At 37.3% G+C, this 14,826-nt stretch overlaps 1 protein-coding gene across 1 annotated transcript; it reads left to right on the forward strand.

The window, feature by feature from the left end:
* The first annotated feature begins 3,968 nt into the window (after positions 1-3,968).
* On the forward strand, positions 3,969-5,468 carry LOC135212402 (uncharacterized). Its single transcript, XM_064245772.1, has one exon. The coding sequence runs from the start codon at positions 3,969-3,971 to the stop codon at positions 5,466-5,468; it is 1,500 nt and encodes a 499-aa protein (XP_064101842.1).
* Positions 5,469-14,826: the final 9,358 nt, after the last annotated feature.

A 14,826-nucleotide genomic window follows, 5' to 3' on the forward strand; every position in this document is an offset into this window, starting at 1 on the left:
ACCCTCCGGCATCACTCTCCTGATCTCAGTCACGTTCAAAAGTGACGGAGGAGGTGGAGCATCTGCAAACAAAATACAAACTGAATTGCTCAAGAAGTGATTACTGATTAAAACATAACTTAATGTATAGAAAAGTTGCTTTTCTCCACATTATTTAAAAACAATATGTATTTGCTTCGATCTATCTTACAGGACAACCCTCCCATTCAAGATTAAGTAAACAGTACTACATTTCATTTGTCTAAACTAATGAGAATAAAGATACTGACTATTTTCTTAAATCTTAATGAATCAGTCTATATTCTCTCACTTCTCTATAAAATCTCCAAGTTCATGAAAGGAATCCTCTAGAATCGAACTTCCCTGGTACTATAGCATTTGCTTGCTCACAATAACTGTCAAAACCTACAGGTATTCATGTATCTTAGTGAATTACGTTACAATCAGCAATTCTTCGAATGTCCAAACCAAACTGACTTCATTGGCACATCTAGACAATGCTCTTGCCTCCTTTAAACAAACATACGTGAAGTAATCCAAGGTATCTTCGTGGCTTAATCTTAAAAGTACAACAGATAAAAATATCTCACCTTCTACGGTTTGTGCCGGCAGGAGATTCGGCAACGTCGTCAAGAGGAGTAAGAAGATGAATCCCTTGGCCATTTTGCCATAAGAGTTCACTGTGGGAAAGGCTGACCTGCAAAAGGTTGAGGCAAGATTATTATTATTGGGCACAATTTTCAGTGTCGAAAATGATAACAATGATTGCAGGTCCACAATAATATCGCATGTGAAGTATAAAGTCTTTAATAATAAGAGCTTTCGAACCTTGTACTAGGTTCATCTTCAGTCAAGTGACTTCACTTAAGATGAACCTAGTACAAGGTTCGAAAGCTCTTATTATTAAAGATTTTATACTTCACATGCGATATTATTGTGGACCTGCAATCATTATTATTATTATTATTATTATTATTATTATTATTATTATTATTATTATTATTATTATGATGATGATGATGATGATGATATGATGATGATGAAGAAGAAGAAGTAGAAGAAGAAGAAGAAAATAATGGTTTAAACTCCATCGACGTACCGCAGTCAAACACTTTCGAGTCCTTGGAAGTTTCGTCAGTTAAAAAAAAAAAAACACGCTAAATTGATGTATAACTTGTGGAAATAACTAAAAGTTGAGGTTGATGTTACTGAGAAGAAGAAGAAGAAGAAGGTACAATGAGGGGTTAAATTCCGTAAAAGAAGCCCGATCTCCAACTAAAATAAAGAAGAAGAAGAAATTCCGTCTACCGCAATCAAGTTGAATCAACCACTTTCTGTTTCTGGCCGAATTCCTATGTTGACGATCGTTTCAAGCGCATTGCTCCACATAATACAGTTTTTTGTCCTAATTAAAAGTGGGTACCAGTTTTATGAATGTCAAACCAGCTAGAGGGAGGAGTGGTGTAAATTAAATAATTAGTAGAGGGAGGATTCAGATCGGGATTAAAAGGAAAGGTACAGGTATGTTGTTGGTGGAGACATCCAGCGTTGTCGGGGAAACAAAGATGGCGGAAGGGGGTAAACAACAAATGAAAATTGAAGTTAGAACGAACGCCAAGGGTAGTAGGCATGTCAAACCTTCAGAAAAAGCCAAATTAAAAGAAGTAACAGAAAACACTCTAGAGAGAAGTGACTTCTCCCTGTTAGACATCAAAGAATGTTCAAAAGTAGGCCTGTTAGATGAAAACGGTAAACTATTAGGTTTTGACAGCGGCGGTGATTTTTTAGCTACGTCCACCCAGAAGGACACAAGTGATAGGGGGGAGTCATGCCCGTGTGGACAATGCAAGGTCCAGCTAGGCCCAGAGGATGAATGTGCCGAGTGTGCAAAAAATGGCTCTGCATTCAGTGTTAGGTGGAAACTCAAGCCTAACCAAGCCTCAAATGAAGAATTTCTTGAGGTCAATCAAAATGACAGAAAAAGTAAAAGGCCCATACTGGTACTGCATGAGTTGCTGTGAGGAAGAAAAAACTGGGTTGTGTAGAATGTCAGAGAGGGTACAGGCAAAAAGGGTCTGTAAGCCAGGATGAGGTAATTGCTATGAGAAAGGAGATAGAGAACAAATCCCTGATCAACAAGAATTTGGAAAAAATGGTGTATGATGGAATAAAAAATGCAGAGAAAGTAAAAAAGGAAAACAAATTAAAGGAAGATGAACTACAATTACTCAAATAAGATTGTAGATCATACTAAGAGAAATTAGAAAGAGCAATTGGAGAGATTGCAGAAAACAGGAGGACAGTCAGTAATCAATGGAGTCTCATAGAAGACCTGAAAACCCTAAATGAAAACTTAGTGAAGGATATGGAAAACAAAGAAGGTACACCCATAGAAAGGCCTACTAAAATAACGTTCAGACCATAGAGTAACTCACCTAACCCTGACGACGAGCAATGCCCAAAGAGCGAAGCCCTGAACAGGAAAAATGATCAACAGAGGGAATTGAAAGAAACCAAAGAATCACGGGAAAATCAAAGTACATTTCAAGAGAAGGATAGGCTAACAATAGCTGAGTGCAGGTACTTTAGAGCAGGAAAGTGTAAGAAAGGAGAGTCTTGTGATTACCTGCATAAGTGGAATAGTAGAATCTATAAAAGATCACAAAATAGTCAGGACAGAAAAGAGGTAAGCCAAAGGACAGTATGTAAGTTCTACAAAGAGGGTTACCGCAAATATGGCAGGAACTGTATATATAATCACAGATACATTACCCAGAATAGGACTATAATAAGAGGAAATGAAGGAGGCCAAAGATTAGAATGTAGGCAGTTCAAAGAGGGTCACTGCAAATATGGTAGTAACTGTAAATACAGTCGCAGAATCAGAAGCCGAAATGGGCTATGATATTATACGGATAGGAAAGGTACCCAGAAGTGAGACACACGTTGACTATGAGCCAGAACAAAGGATCAAGCAGAGATGAGGATGAGCAGTATATGTGTAGGTTCTTTAAAAATAAGGAACCTTGTCCATGGAATGAAATGGGCTGCCGCTTCAGGTGCTACAGCACACAAAACCTTGAAAGGAGTAGCCAGATAAGGAAAACCACTCGAGAATACAAAGTAAAAACTGAAATGGATAGGTTAAAAGAGAGAATGGAAGCAGTGGTGAACAAGGTACATTTTTTAAAAATGAGGAATACACAAGTAGAGATGTCAAACCCAGTGTCATGGGCAGAAGTAGTAAGAAACCCCATGGTGTCCAACCTGAGTGGACCATACCTAGGGAGAAGTCAGTAAGGATAGGGGCATGTAAGACTAAATACAATAGTAAGAAGACAAGAAGTATAAAGAAAAAAAGACTATACACTAACTGTGGAATATATTATGCAAATATTAGGGGCATCAAGTCAAAATTAGACTCCTTGAAAGAAATAATAGAGAAGGTGGACCCAGTAATAATGTGCCTAACAGAAACTCACCACGAAAATGAATATGTGGAAATAACTGGGCACAAGGTGTTCCATAACAACAGGAGGAGGAATGGAGGAGATGACCTAATAGGAATTAAGAATGAACTGGCAAGTGTCACAGTACAAACTAAAGAAGAAAACACAACTCATGAAGCTGTCTGGGTAAGTATCAATAACAGCACAAACAAGATAAAGTTAGGTGTTAAATATGCCCCACAGGAACATGAATGCAAAAATGACCAGCTGATAAGTATGTACTCCTCAATAGAAGATGAAATAAATAAAGCAAAGGAAAACAAGGAAAAAGTAATGATCCTGGGAGACTTCAATTGCAAAAGAAAAAGTCATCTCCAACAATAAGGAAGAAGTGACTAAAGGAGGAAAGGCACTGCTGAACCTAATCAAAACAAACTAATGTTATTAAATAATAATAGAAAATGCACTGGAACATGGACAAGAATACAAAATATGCAGAAGTCTATTATCGGCTATGTAATGATAAGGGAAGGAGATGAAGGAGGAGTACAGGTAATGGAAATAGATGAAACAAAAGACATAACTCCATACAGGATATCCTCTGAACTGGTGCACTCTGACCACTGTGCTGTGAGAGTGGTCATGAACTGGAGAATAGTATGCGAGGGAAGCAAGAGTGGAAAATATGTGATAGATATAAGAAAGCTGAAAGATTGCAAAGACAGACAAGCCTTGGTAGAAATAGCAAGAGAAAATGGTCCAATAAAACAGAAATACACCAAATGGCAAACAGAATTGGACAAGATATTGAGAAAATGTAAGAAAAAAACCAAAGTGAAAAATAACAAATCAAGAGTATTAAGAGACCTAATGAGGGCTAGAAGGAGTATAAAAAAGGAAGGTAAAAGGTTCATTAGTACAGAAAAGAAGAGGATATGGCAGGTGCAGAAGAAATTAATAAGTGAATACATTATTAGAGAAAAAATGAAGGAAGTTGGCATTAGAATGAAGGAGAAAGCAGCTGAAATAAAATCCGAAGGGGGAGTCAATGGAGCAGCCTTTTGGGACTTCAAGAAAAAACTTGACGGCACGAAACCAAATAATGTGGTGGCAGTAAGAAGCAAGGAAGGGAAAGTAATAGAAAATGTTGAAGAAATTAAAAGAGAATATGAACAATATTATAAAGATCTATTCATATTAGATAAACCTAAAGATGAAATCAGTAGGCTAGCAGATGAAATTAACCTCCAGTACCAGAAATGGATGTCCATAAGTGGGACAGGAAAAACGGAAAAAATCCAAAAGTCAAGTATTCAAGAAGTGGAAAAAGCAGTAAAGAATCTGAAGAATAAATACACCCCAGACAGTCAAGGGATAAATAATATAATTATAAAAAGTATGGGTACGGAAATGACTGAAAGTCTGGCACTCTTAATTGGAGACATTGAAGAGGAGTTAAACACTCCGGATGAATGGGAGAAAATGAAAATATTATCACTGCATAAAAAAGGAAGCAAACTAGAATTTGAAAACAAGAGATGGATATTCATTACAAGTAACATAAGCAAGGTATTTGAAAAAGTGAGGATGGAAATAACGAAGGATGAGTTAAACCAGAAGATAAGCCGACTCCAATGTGGTGGCATAGAGGGAAGATCCACAGTTGATCACCTGTTAACCTTAAATGCAGTGATTAGCTGCAACTCAGTGTTGGGAGCCCCAACGTACATGTGGTTTGGGGATGCGTATAAATGCTTTGACAAACTGGATCTGAAGGACTGCATCAAAGAGATAGGGAAAGTGATGGGATGGAAAGATGCATGGTTGATAAGAAAAATGAATGAAAACGGTAAAGCAGTCATAAGAATCCCAGCGGGAGAAACTGATACCATTGACATAACAGAAAATGTGAGGCAAGGTACAATTTACGGCCCAAAGCTATGCAGCTTAGTGACTGACAGAGTAAATGATTTAAGCAGGAAGAACGTAACACTCATAAGAAACGTAGCAATAACGTAACACTCATAAGAAACGTAGCAATAGAGTCCCTAATATTTGTTGATGACATAATGTTCCCCACAAGCAGGAAAGGAGGAGTAGAAATGGCAATTGGCAACTGCCGTAGCCTAGAGCAGCTTAAGAAATTTACATTTAACACGAAGCCAAGTAAGTCAGCAGTGCTAGTAATAGATAAAAAAGCAAAGAAACCAGATGTACAAATAAGAACAGAACTTAAAAATGGCCCAATTAGTAGCGTGAAAGAATATACGTACTTATGAGAATGGTACACACTAAATGGCTCAAAGAAAGCAAGTATTAAAACGAGAAATCAAAAGGTTGAGTACCTACTAACAGAAATCAGAAGATATGGGGACGTTAACAAAGTAGGAAACATGGCACTAGAAGTAAGGAAAAAGATCTATGAAACAGTAGTTGTACCAACCTTATTTGCCAACATAGAGACGTGGAGTAACGTAACGGAAAATGAGTTAAATACGCTAGAGAAAATGCAATACAGGATCCTCCGAGGAATGTATGAACAACCTAAGGGCACGCCGTATTGGGGAATTATAGCTGAGTCCGGCATATGGCCAGTAGCCTACAGAATTGATTATAAGAAGATAATGCTTTTCGACAACATAATAAATTCGGAGGAGAAAAGATTTGTAAAAGAAATAGTCGAAGATCAGTTAAGAGCCCCATATGGGCAATGTTGGACAAAAAGTGTGGTGAACATATGCACCAAATATGATATAGAAAAAAAGGGACTAAGAGAATATCCCAAAGAAGCACCGAAAAAGGAAATAAAGAAAAAAATTAATCAAGATATCCAAGAGACTTTGAAAGAAAAGAGAAAAGAAGTGAAGAAGCTGAGATTCATAGACGACTTCGAGGAAAACAAGTACATACGAGAACTGGATACAAAGGATGCATATATCATAATGAAAGCCAGACTGAATATGTTGAACTTAAAGGCTAACTTCCGGGGCAAATTTAAGGACGAGGTCTGTGAAATATGTAGAGTGGAGGAGGACACCATCGAACATTTATTTACGTGTAAACTGCTTCAAAAATCAGATAAGGATATAAATTTAGGGACACTGTTATCCCCTAACAGAAAACTGGGAGAATACATAAGGATAGCCCTCAAAATTAAGAATGTTCTTAACCTGGAAAGCGATGGATGTCAAACTAAGTAACACGGCTCTGCCTCACTTATAAAGAAGAAGAAATGAAAGGGAGTTTGGGTAAAAGTAAATAAAACTTTGCACCTCAGTGTAGTGTGCCCGCAACTGTGTTTGTGGAGTGAGCGCCTAGGAACCAGGAACCTTTCAAGTCCTTGAATGTGTCGCCAATTTGTCTAAAGAGATCCTAGCTCGATATATGACTATGTTGTGGAAATGGCTAGTAATTTGGGGGAAGTATACTGATATTTCCACGGAAAATGCAAATATAACTTTAAGCAAATTAGGAAAAAACATACTCAAAATTTCCCCATAATAAAATTCGTGATGGAAGCCTACACATCTGGTGCACTGGTAATTTGAAATACAAAGATTACATAGAAAAAATGAACTCTTTACAATGATTAAAATTCATACAAAGAATTCTACAAAAATCCCATGGATAATTTGAAAGGAAATATCAACAAAAAATCAGAGAGCTACGAAAGTGAAACGAAAACTTGATAAACAAGTTGTGTGTGATGGCATAGCCTACTTTGTTTTTCACTAGGCCTAATGTAAGCATTTTCAGCTGGACCAATTTGGTACTTGCCTTGGTTCAGCTTCAATTTAACAAAATAACGATAAATAAATGACATAATACAGGTCAATAATGATTCTAGGTAAGCGAGTTTTGATAATCTGCTAAAATTAAAAGAGCAAAAAGCTAGATATACCACTCTGGGAGCTACCTTGATATGTCACCAGTTTCAAGCATTCTGTCAAGTGGAATTTATTGAAAACAAAATAGTGATCAAATTATTCCGCGCAATGCAATAAGATTCTAGTACGTTGGCGACGTGATATATAAATATGGTTTATAAAAAATGATTGCGCTACGCATTAAAAGAAAGTGGTAGAGAGAACTCAGAGAAGGAAACAAAAAAGTGACTAAACAGGCCTCATAGAACACCCTAGAGATGGAAAGTGGAGCAGAATAACAATTGGTATAAAGCTGCTGCTTCTTCTTCTCAGCCTAATCCCCGACCAGGGTCGCTGTTTTTAGATGCTCCTGCAGTATATACCTTTGGCTCTCACCACCACAATACCCCCCAACAGATAAACACGAAAGACAGAAAGAATAGAAACCTCATCCATTCAAACAATGGACTAGAGCTCTTATCAAATCAAAGAACAGTTGTAACTAAGACGGCTTACCAAAGATATCTACGCAAGACAGTTCAATACATTAAGCCAAATGGCTTATCAGGTTAAATTTACACTAAAGTGTGAAACCAAATAAATGAATCAGAATTGTAAACTGGATTTACAGAAGGCAAAACAAAGGATATCATAGCATTTGATTTTATTAACAATAGCTTAAGTGCTTTCTCTCTGAAATGCCATTTTAGATTTTAGGACTATTTTTATATACAATTATATCATACCCGCAGTCATTGTAAGATGCAGTCGTTTATTTTTTCACGCAAGTAAAAAACTGAATACATAATTATAAGCCTTGGGCGGCCAAAAGAATTTTGTCGTTATAAACTTTGGACTTATCCAATGCAACGCAACATTTGCAACTATCAGATAACCACGAATTCTTCAACGGCCACGCCGTCAGTTTGCCCAAGCGCCATTGGCCTAATGGCTATCAGATAAGCAAAACCCTTGAAACTTATCTCGTTGAACATCAATCCACCCACTTCGGGTTCCCAGAATTAAAGCTGGATGAATTTTGTTTCTTTTACACTTTTGTTTTTAAGTTAGTATGGTTTTATTTAAAAGGGAAGACGAGTTTTCCACGTAGACTGGGTCTATTATCACACCTTGTTTAGCTCTTAGCATTTCTGAACGACCTTGTAGTGTTTATACTTCGGGTTTCCGTTGCATTGATAGTACCAGTTTTTTTTTATATATATAGAAGTTATAGAGAAATCATTCATTTTACATATGAAGACGCTTTAGAGGAGGATGAAGACATGTTAGTGGAGGATGATGTCTTTGATAGAAAGCAGTGGAGATGGAGAAGGCGCATCAGGCAACCGATCCTTTAATGTAGGGATAACGGTGGGAAAGAAGAAGAAGAAGACAGTTTGAAAGGTGTAACAGGAAAAAACCTCAAAGCAGTTGCACCATGAAACAATTATTAGGAGAGGGTGGAAGGTTAAGATGGAAGTAAGAGAATATGAACGGAGGTACTACAGTTGAAAGGAATGAAAGAGGTTGCAGGTAGGGGGCGAAGGGATGCTGCAAAGACCCTTAAAGTAATGCTTGCAGTGCAACACGTGAGGTACACTAACCCCCCACCCCCCTACGGGGATGAAGACATATATAACGCTATCTATTCTCTCTGGTGATCAGAATCGAACCTTGACAAGCAACTCAAGTCAGGTAAAGCGAGACATGACAAGCTTCTTCGCTCAGATATATTCAAGGTCGTAGGTCTAGTTCCCTAATGTTCAGCGCTATGCTTTCTGAGGAAGATCTTTCCTTCATACATCAGAAACTCGTTCTTAGAGCAAAAGTCTGATACAAAATTCCCTCTCCCCCACCCCAAAAATAAGTCAAGGATAAAGGTTCCAGAAAAAAATTAAGCCTTGGACGAAAGTTATAATCTCATCATGGACTCAATGAGTTTGCCTGGACATGATCTGATCACGTACTGCTGTTAGTTGCAGAGCAAGGTTTCTCACTAATCATTTATTTGGTTACCCACTTTAGTGTAAGTTTAACCTGATAAGCCATTTGGTTTTAATGCATTAGATGACCTTGTGTAGATATCTTTGGTATAGTGGTTGTGGTTGTAACTGTTCTTTGATTTGTTAGAGCTTTAGTCCATTGTTTGATTTTTTTTAACGGTTGGGGTACTGTGGTGGTGAGAGCCAGAGGTAATGGAGGGGGCCCATTGAAAACAGCCACCCCAAAAGGGACTAAGCTAAGAAGAAGAAGAAGACGCTTTATATCAACTGCTATTCTTATTGTTGGTGTAACACCTGATCCATTTCCCATCTCCAAGGGCAGTGGCGTCGCTATGGGTGGCCTGGGGGCGCCTGGGGCCCCCCAATCAGATGCTTGGCCCCCCCAGTTGAAATTCCTCTTGTGACTGAATTTGAAATTTAAGGGCCTCCAGCGGCTCAGTGTTGCCACTTTGTGGGAATTTCCAAAAAATTCGTGGGAGTAGCCTCTAATGAATGAATTTACAAATATTCAGAATAAAAGTCACGAAAATTAATAAAAACTAAAGAATTTTAAATGAACTAATAGTCAGAAAAGAAACTGCTTAACGGCATGTTAAATGAACTAATAGTCAGAAAAGAAACTGCTTAACGGCATGTTTGGTGCCTTGAGCGCAACCGGTATATCAGAAGTTAAAGGGGTAAGCATAGTCACAGTGGCAGTTAGAACTAAGATATATCATTCTCGCCTTTCTGCTTCTTGTAATATGGCATCGATTTCTGTTTGCAGGGTGAATTTTTCTCATGGCAATAGACGGCAGCTTGACCTAGGCTAATAGCTATGTACCATTCACGTTTCATTCAAGTAGGATAGTTGTTTAAACTCCTTTGTATTGCCTGTAGGCTGTAAAGTTAATGATATTTGAATCGAAATTCTGTCAGTTGACGATACAGTTCCTGTTGCAGTCTTTAATTTGTCTCCATACGCGTTTGATTGTAGAGGGATGAAATAAGTACATCATGAAACTATTTGAACCTGTTGTTGAGTTGCTTTAGATTAAGTCAGCCTTTTGCTGATACGGGCTCTTGGTCATTGAGCAGCCTGTAATGAACCTGTGCTGTATAGAATATGAATAATTTTGACGTTTTCACAAAACAAAAGTAAGATATATACGTAAAAACTACCTTATTATATGTCGCACTTAGGCCTAATTGTATAAAAACAATTTATTTTGAATTTCTTCGATTTTGGTTTTGATGAAAAAGCCGTCTGTCAACTGGTTCTCTAGCTTACGACTCAGGTACGACTGAGAAAATTACAGCCCCTCGTGAAAAACTTACAAGAAGACCACCAGGATCAACAGATATCTGTCAAGGTAAAACAGAAACACCCGTGCAGCCAGTTCAGGCATGCTTTCCAACTAATCACATTGGCAACAGACTAAGATCATTTAAGGCATCTTGGTATACAAGTCATTCCTGGCTGGAATGCTCCGTAATGACAGATGCTGCATATTGCTGTTGCTACAGGAACTTTCCACAGCCAAATAACGCCTCTGGAACAGCCTTTGTGTCTACTGGGTACAGACAGTGGAAGAAAGCAACAGAAAAAGAAGCTGGCTTCTCACAACATGAGAAAATTTATTTTCATAGGCACTCCATGTGTACTTGGAAAGATTTTGAAGAACACAGAGCCTGGGGAAACACTATAGCTAATCCTTAACATCTGCCCATAATAAAACTGTAGCAGAAAATAGGCATTACATCATGTGAGAAGCCAAACAGCTCGTCAAAAAATTGCACAAAGTGGTCATCATGAAGGTCCTAACAGTATGAATAAGGGCAATTTTCTTGAAACAATGGAACTCATCAGTGTAAAAGATCCCATTATCAAAGCCGTCTGTTTTCCAAGAATGCCAAATACACCAGTCCTACCATTCAGAATGAAATTATTGGAATCATGGCCGAAACCGTCCTTGATGAGATAACAGATGAGCTTTATCAATCTACTTGGTTTTCTATAATGGCTGATGAGTCAAAGGACATTAGTGGAAGAGAACAGCTATCCGTTGTTGTTAGGTATTTGTTTGATCATACCCTACATGAGAAGTTTTTGGGGTTCGTAAGACTGCATGAACTAAATGCAGAGTATCTTAAAAACAGCATATGTGAAATGTTACTGACATTCAATATTGATGCAAAGAATTGCGTTGGTAAATGCTGGTGTACAAAGACTTCTCTGAGAAGAAGCTGCACCAGGATCAACTTGTATTCATTGTTATAATCACCGCCTAAACTTGGTGATTGTGGATGTTGTTAAGTCTGTCAAGATTGCAGACCACTTCTTTGGATTGTTGAAATCCAAATATGTGTTCATGTCATCAGCTGTGCTGCACGAGTTACTCCTGCAAAAACAAAACAAGTTATTTCCGGAGAAACAACCCTAAAAGCTAAAAAAAAAATTGAGTGACACAAGATGGGCATGTCAGTATGCAGCCTGTAAAGTAACGCTGCTGAAACTACCAAACTCTAGAGGAAGTAGCCAATGAGCACTCTGGAAAGCGTGCTACTGGTGCAGCTGGACTCTTGAATGCAGTTAATTTCTCATTCATCATAAGCCTTGTTGTGTTTGAAGATCTTCTGCACAGAACCGAACTGCTGCTGACATGGTTGAGACTCTACATGATGAGCTGGAGCAAGAGAGCGAGGATTCAAATTGGGATATTCTTTGGTCTAAAGAAAAAGACATGGCAAAGGAACTAGACATCCCAGTCAGATTTGCTCATAAATCAGGAAGAAAACGACAGCAATCTTCAATGCTTGATGGCTTTGCAACACGTACTACCCTTGGCCAAGAAAACACCTGACTCAAAACATGACTTTTGTGTTGTAAATCTTGTCTACCCAGTGCTTGACCGCTTTCTAGCAGAACTTGGATCTAGATTCAGTTAAGATAACCAACAATGACTGAGGTCTATTTCAGTAAGAAGCTCCAAATTTTTTAATGCAGAGATCATTGAACCCATGGCAGTCCAGTATGGAGTTGAACTGTCTGATTTAGCTGCAGAAGTAAAGTACCCCAAGCCAAATGGCTCATTCAGCGCAAGGAATCAGAGGGAATCAAGATCACCACTCTTGTACAACTGTCTTCATTCTTGTCACCTTACAAAGATGCCTTTCCGGACTTGTGTAAACTTCTGACAATAGCCATAGTTCTTCCTCACACATCAGCTGCATGTGAACGAAGTTTTTCATCTATGAGGCTAATAAAAGAAATTGTCTGCACAGCACCATGGATGATTTACGATTGTCCTCACTTGCTGTTCTTGGAATCCACGTGTCAAGAGCCAAATCTATCGATGTGGACAAAATTGTATCAAAATTTGCCAAGGGACATGATAATAGAAAGATACTTCTTTTCTGAAAAGATATCTAATGATGTATATGTTTATACTTAAAGCTATATCATTATATATTGATCATTTACATGCCATTGCCATATTTTTTTATTTGAAATACGGAAAAATACTTTTAGTTTAATTACAGTTTTGCTATATTCTTAATTATCTTATTTTGGACCCTGTTACCTGGACAGTTTGTTATCGTATATAGATGAGAAGTGATTTGTTTATTTTACTTTATTAGTAGTGTTTTTTAAAATACAATTGACATTATGTGCTGCTGATGATATTATTGTGATCCATTCTAATGCTATTTACCTGAGAAATTATTCTAAATATATCAAGTTTATTTACAGTTTTGCTTTATTCATCATAACATGAGTTTGATTCTTGTAACCTTTACAACACGCATATATATATATATATATATATATATATATATATATATATATATACTCTATATATATATATATATATATATATATGTTTTATATATATGTTTTGAACGGAGTTGTGAGGAAAATAGTAAGAGTTGAGAATTAATTGAACTCCATAATTTTGAATGCATGTTTACTCGTTACTAATGTTAATATTTTGCTTTATTTACATGAATCTATACGTTTGAGAATAGTATTTTTTACTAATCATATAATTTTATATAAGTTTTATGCCATTTTCTTTGGCCCTCATAAAATAGCTTGCCCCCCCCCTCACTGATGGAAAGCTAGCTACGCCACTGCTCCAGAGTATTTTTTTTTTTTTTTTTTACCCCTGTTCTGTCACTTGTTTGTTTCCGTCTTTTTACCACTGACTTGAAATAAACTTACAGAGGCTATGATATCAGATTCCAAGGCATCTTTGCAGATGTTATACTGCACATTTATGTATGGAGTCTACTGCAGTGTCAGTAAAGATACGTTTATGTTTGAATGCCCCTTCTGGAAAATATAAGTTCGTTTCAATCCTTGGATCAAAGGCGTATTTTTATTTCTTTCTTTTTTGTCAGCTCCAGAAATCTGTCAGTCCTCTGACAGTTCCACAATGGCGAAAGGAATCCACTCATATTCCCGATATCATACTAGTTCTGGTTCTAAAAGATATTCCAGTTAAAGTCTGAGTTTACTGACAACTTTGACCGCTATTTCATGGCAGTGAGCAACTCAACCAATGAGAAATAAAAATTCCCAATGCTCCTTTTGAAAAACTGAAAGGTTAAATAAGAGACTGGTCATTAGTCTCAGTGTTATGGATTGAATAATTTATGAAAATTAGGCGACAACGTTTTTGTTACACAACAGTTTTGAAAGTAAAGGAAAACAGCAGCTGTTTGTGGCATACAAGGAGCTGGAAAAAAAAACCCTTATGATAGATATGTGATGAAAGTACGGCATGTGACCATATGAGGTGATGTAAGAGAAACAGACCTATATTGTCTATGGAAGCCATAGCTGGAATGCTAAAAGGAATTGCTGAGCCAACTCTCCTCTATGGAAGCAAAGTGTGCATGTTAAATGTGAACGAAATAAAAAAGAATAAGGCTGAAGATATTGCGATGAACTATTTGCATGATATATGCAGCATTAGATGAGTGAGAAATATGATGCGTGCATTAGTCATAAAAATGTTAGTACAGGCAAGACGAGGGATTATACAGTATTTTGAGATGGTTTGGGTCCTAAAGACATAATAAAGGACTGGGTTGGTGAAAAGGGATGGAGAATAATGGGACGTTTACGAGAAAGATGACAAGAAGACATAAAAAAAAGGTGGGGGGGTGGAAAGATGGCTGATGAGAGTGCGCTGGATTGTGGAACAATCTCCTTGAAGATGTCGTGCAACTAGAACCTTCCCCTTGTAGTATTTTAATGGTTTGCTTACATTTGATCAATTTATTTATCAATTTGTTCGTTTATCTTTTATTTCCTAATAACCGATTGCTTCTTTCTGCATTCCTTTATTCCTATTACCTTCCGTTCCACCTTTTAAATGAATGCCATATTCTTTGGAAGCTTGAATTTCAAGTCCTTGACCACCAGTGACCTTGTTCATTATAAATTGGGTTTATCTTCTGAATAATAATAATAATATACTTAGGAAGCAGACCCTCTCTCAAGCATACTTTATTAAAATT

This window comes from Macrobrachium nipponense, chromosome 41 (genome assembly GCF_015104395.2).
Source record: "Macrobrachium nipponense isolate FS-2020 chromosome 41, ASM1510439v2, whole genome shotgun sequence".
Taxonomy (NCBI): Eukaryota; Metazoa; Arthropoda; class Malacostraca; order Decapoda; family Palaemonidae; genus Macrobrachium; species Macrobrachium nipponense.

Excerpts from the sequence above, each read along its gene's own strand:
- LOC135212402 (XM_064245772.1), top strand. The coding sequence starts at position 3,969 with ATGATAAGGGAAGGAGATGAAGGAGGAGTACAGGTAATGGAAATAGAT.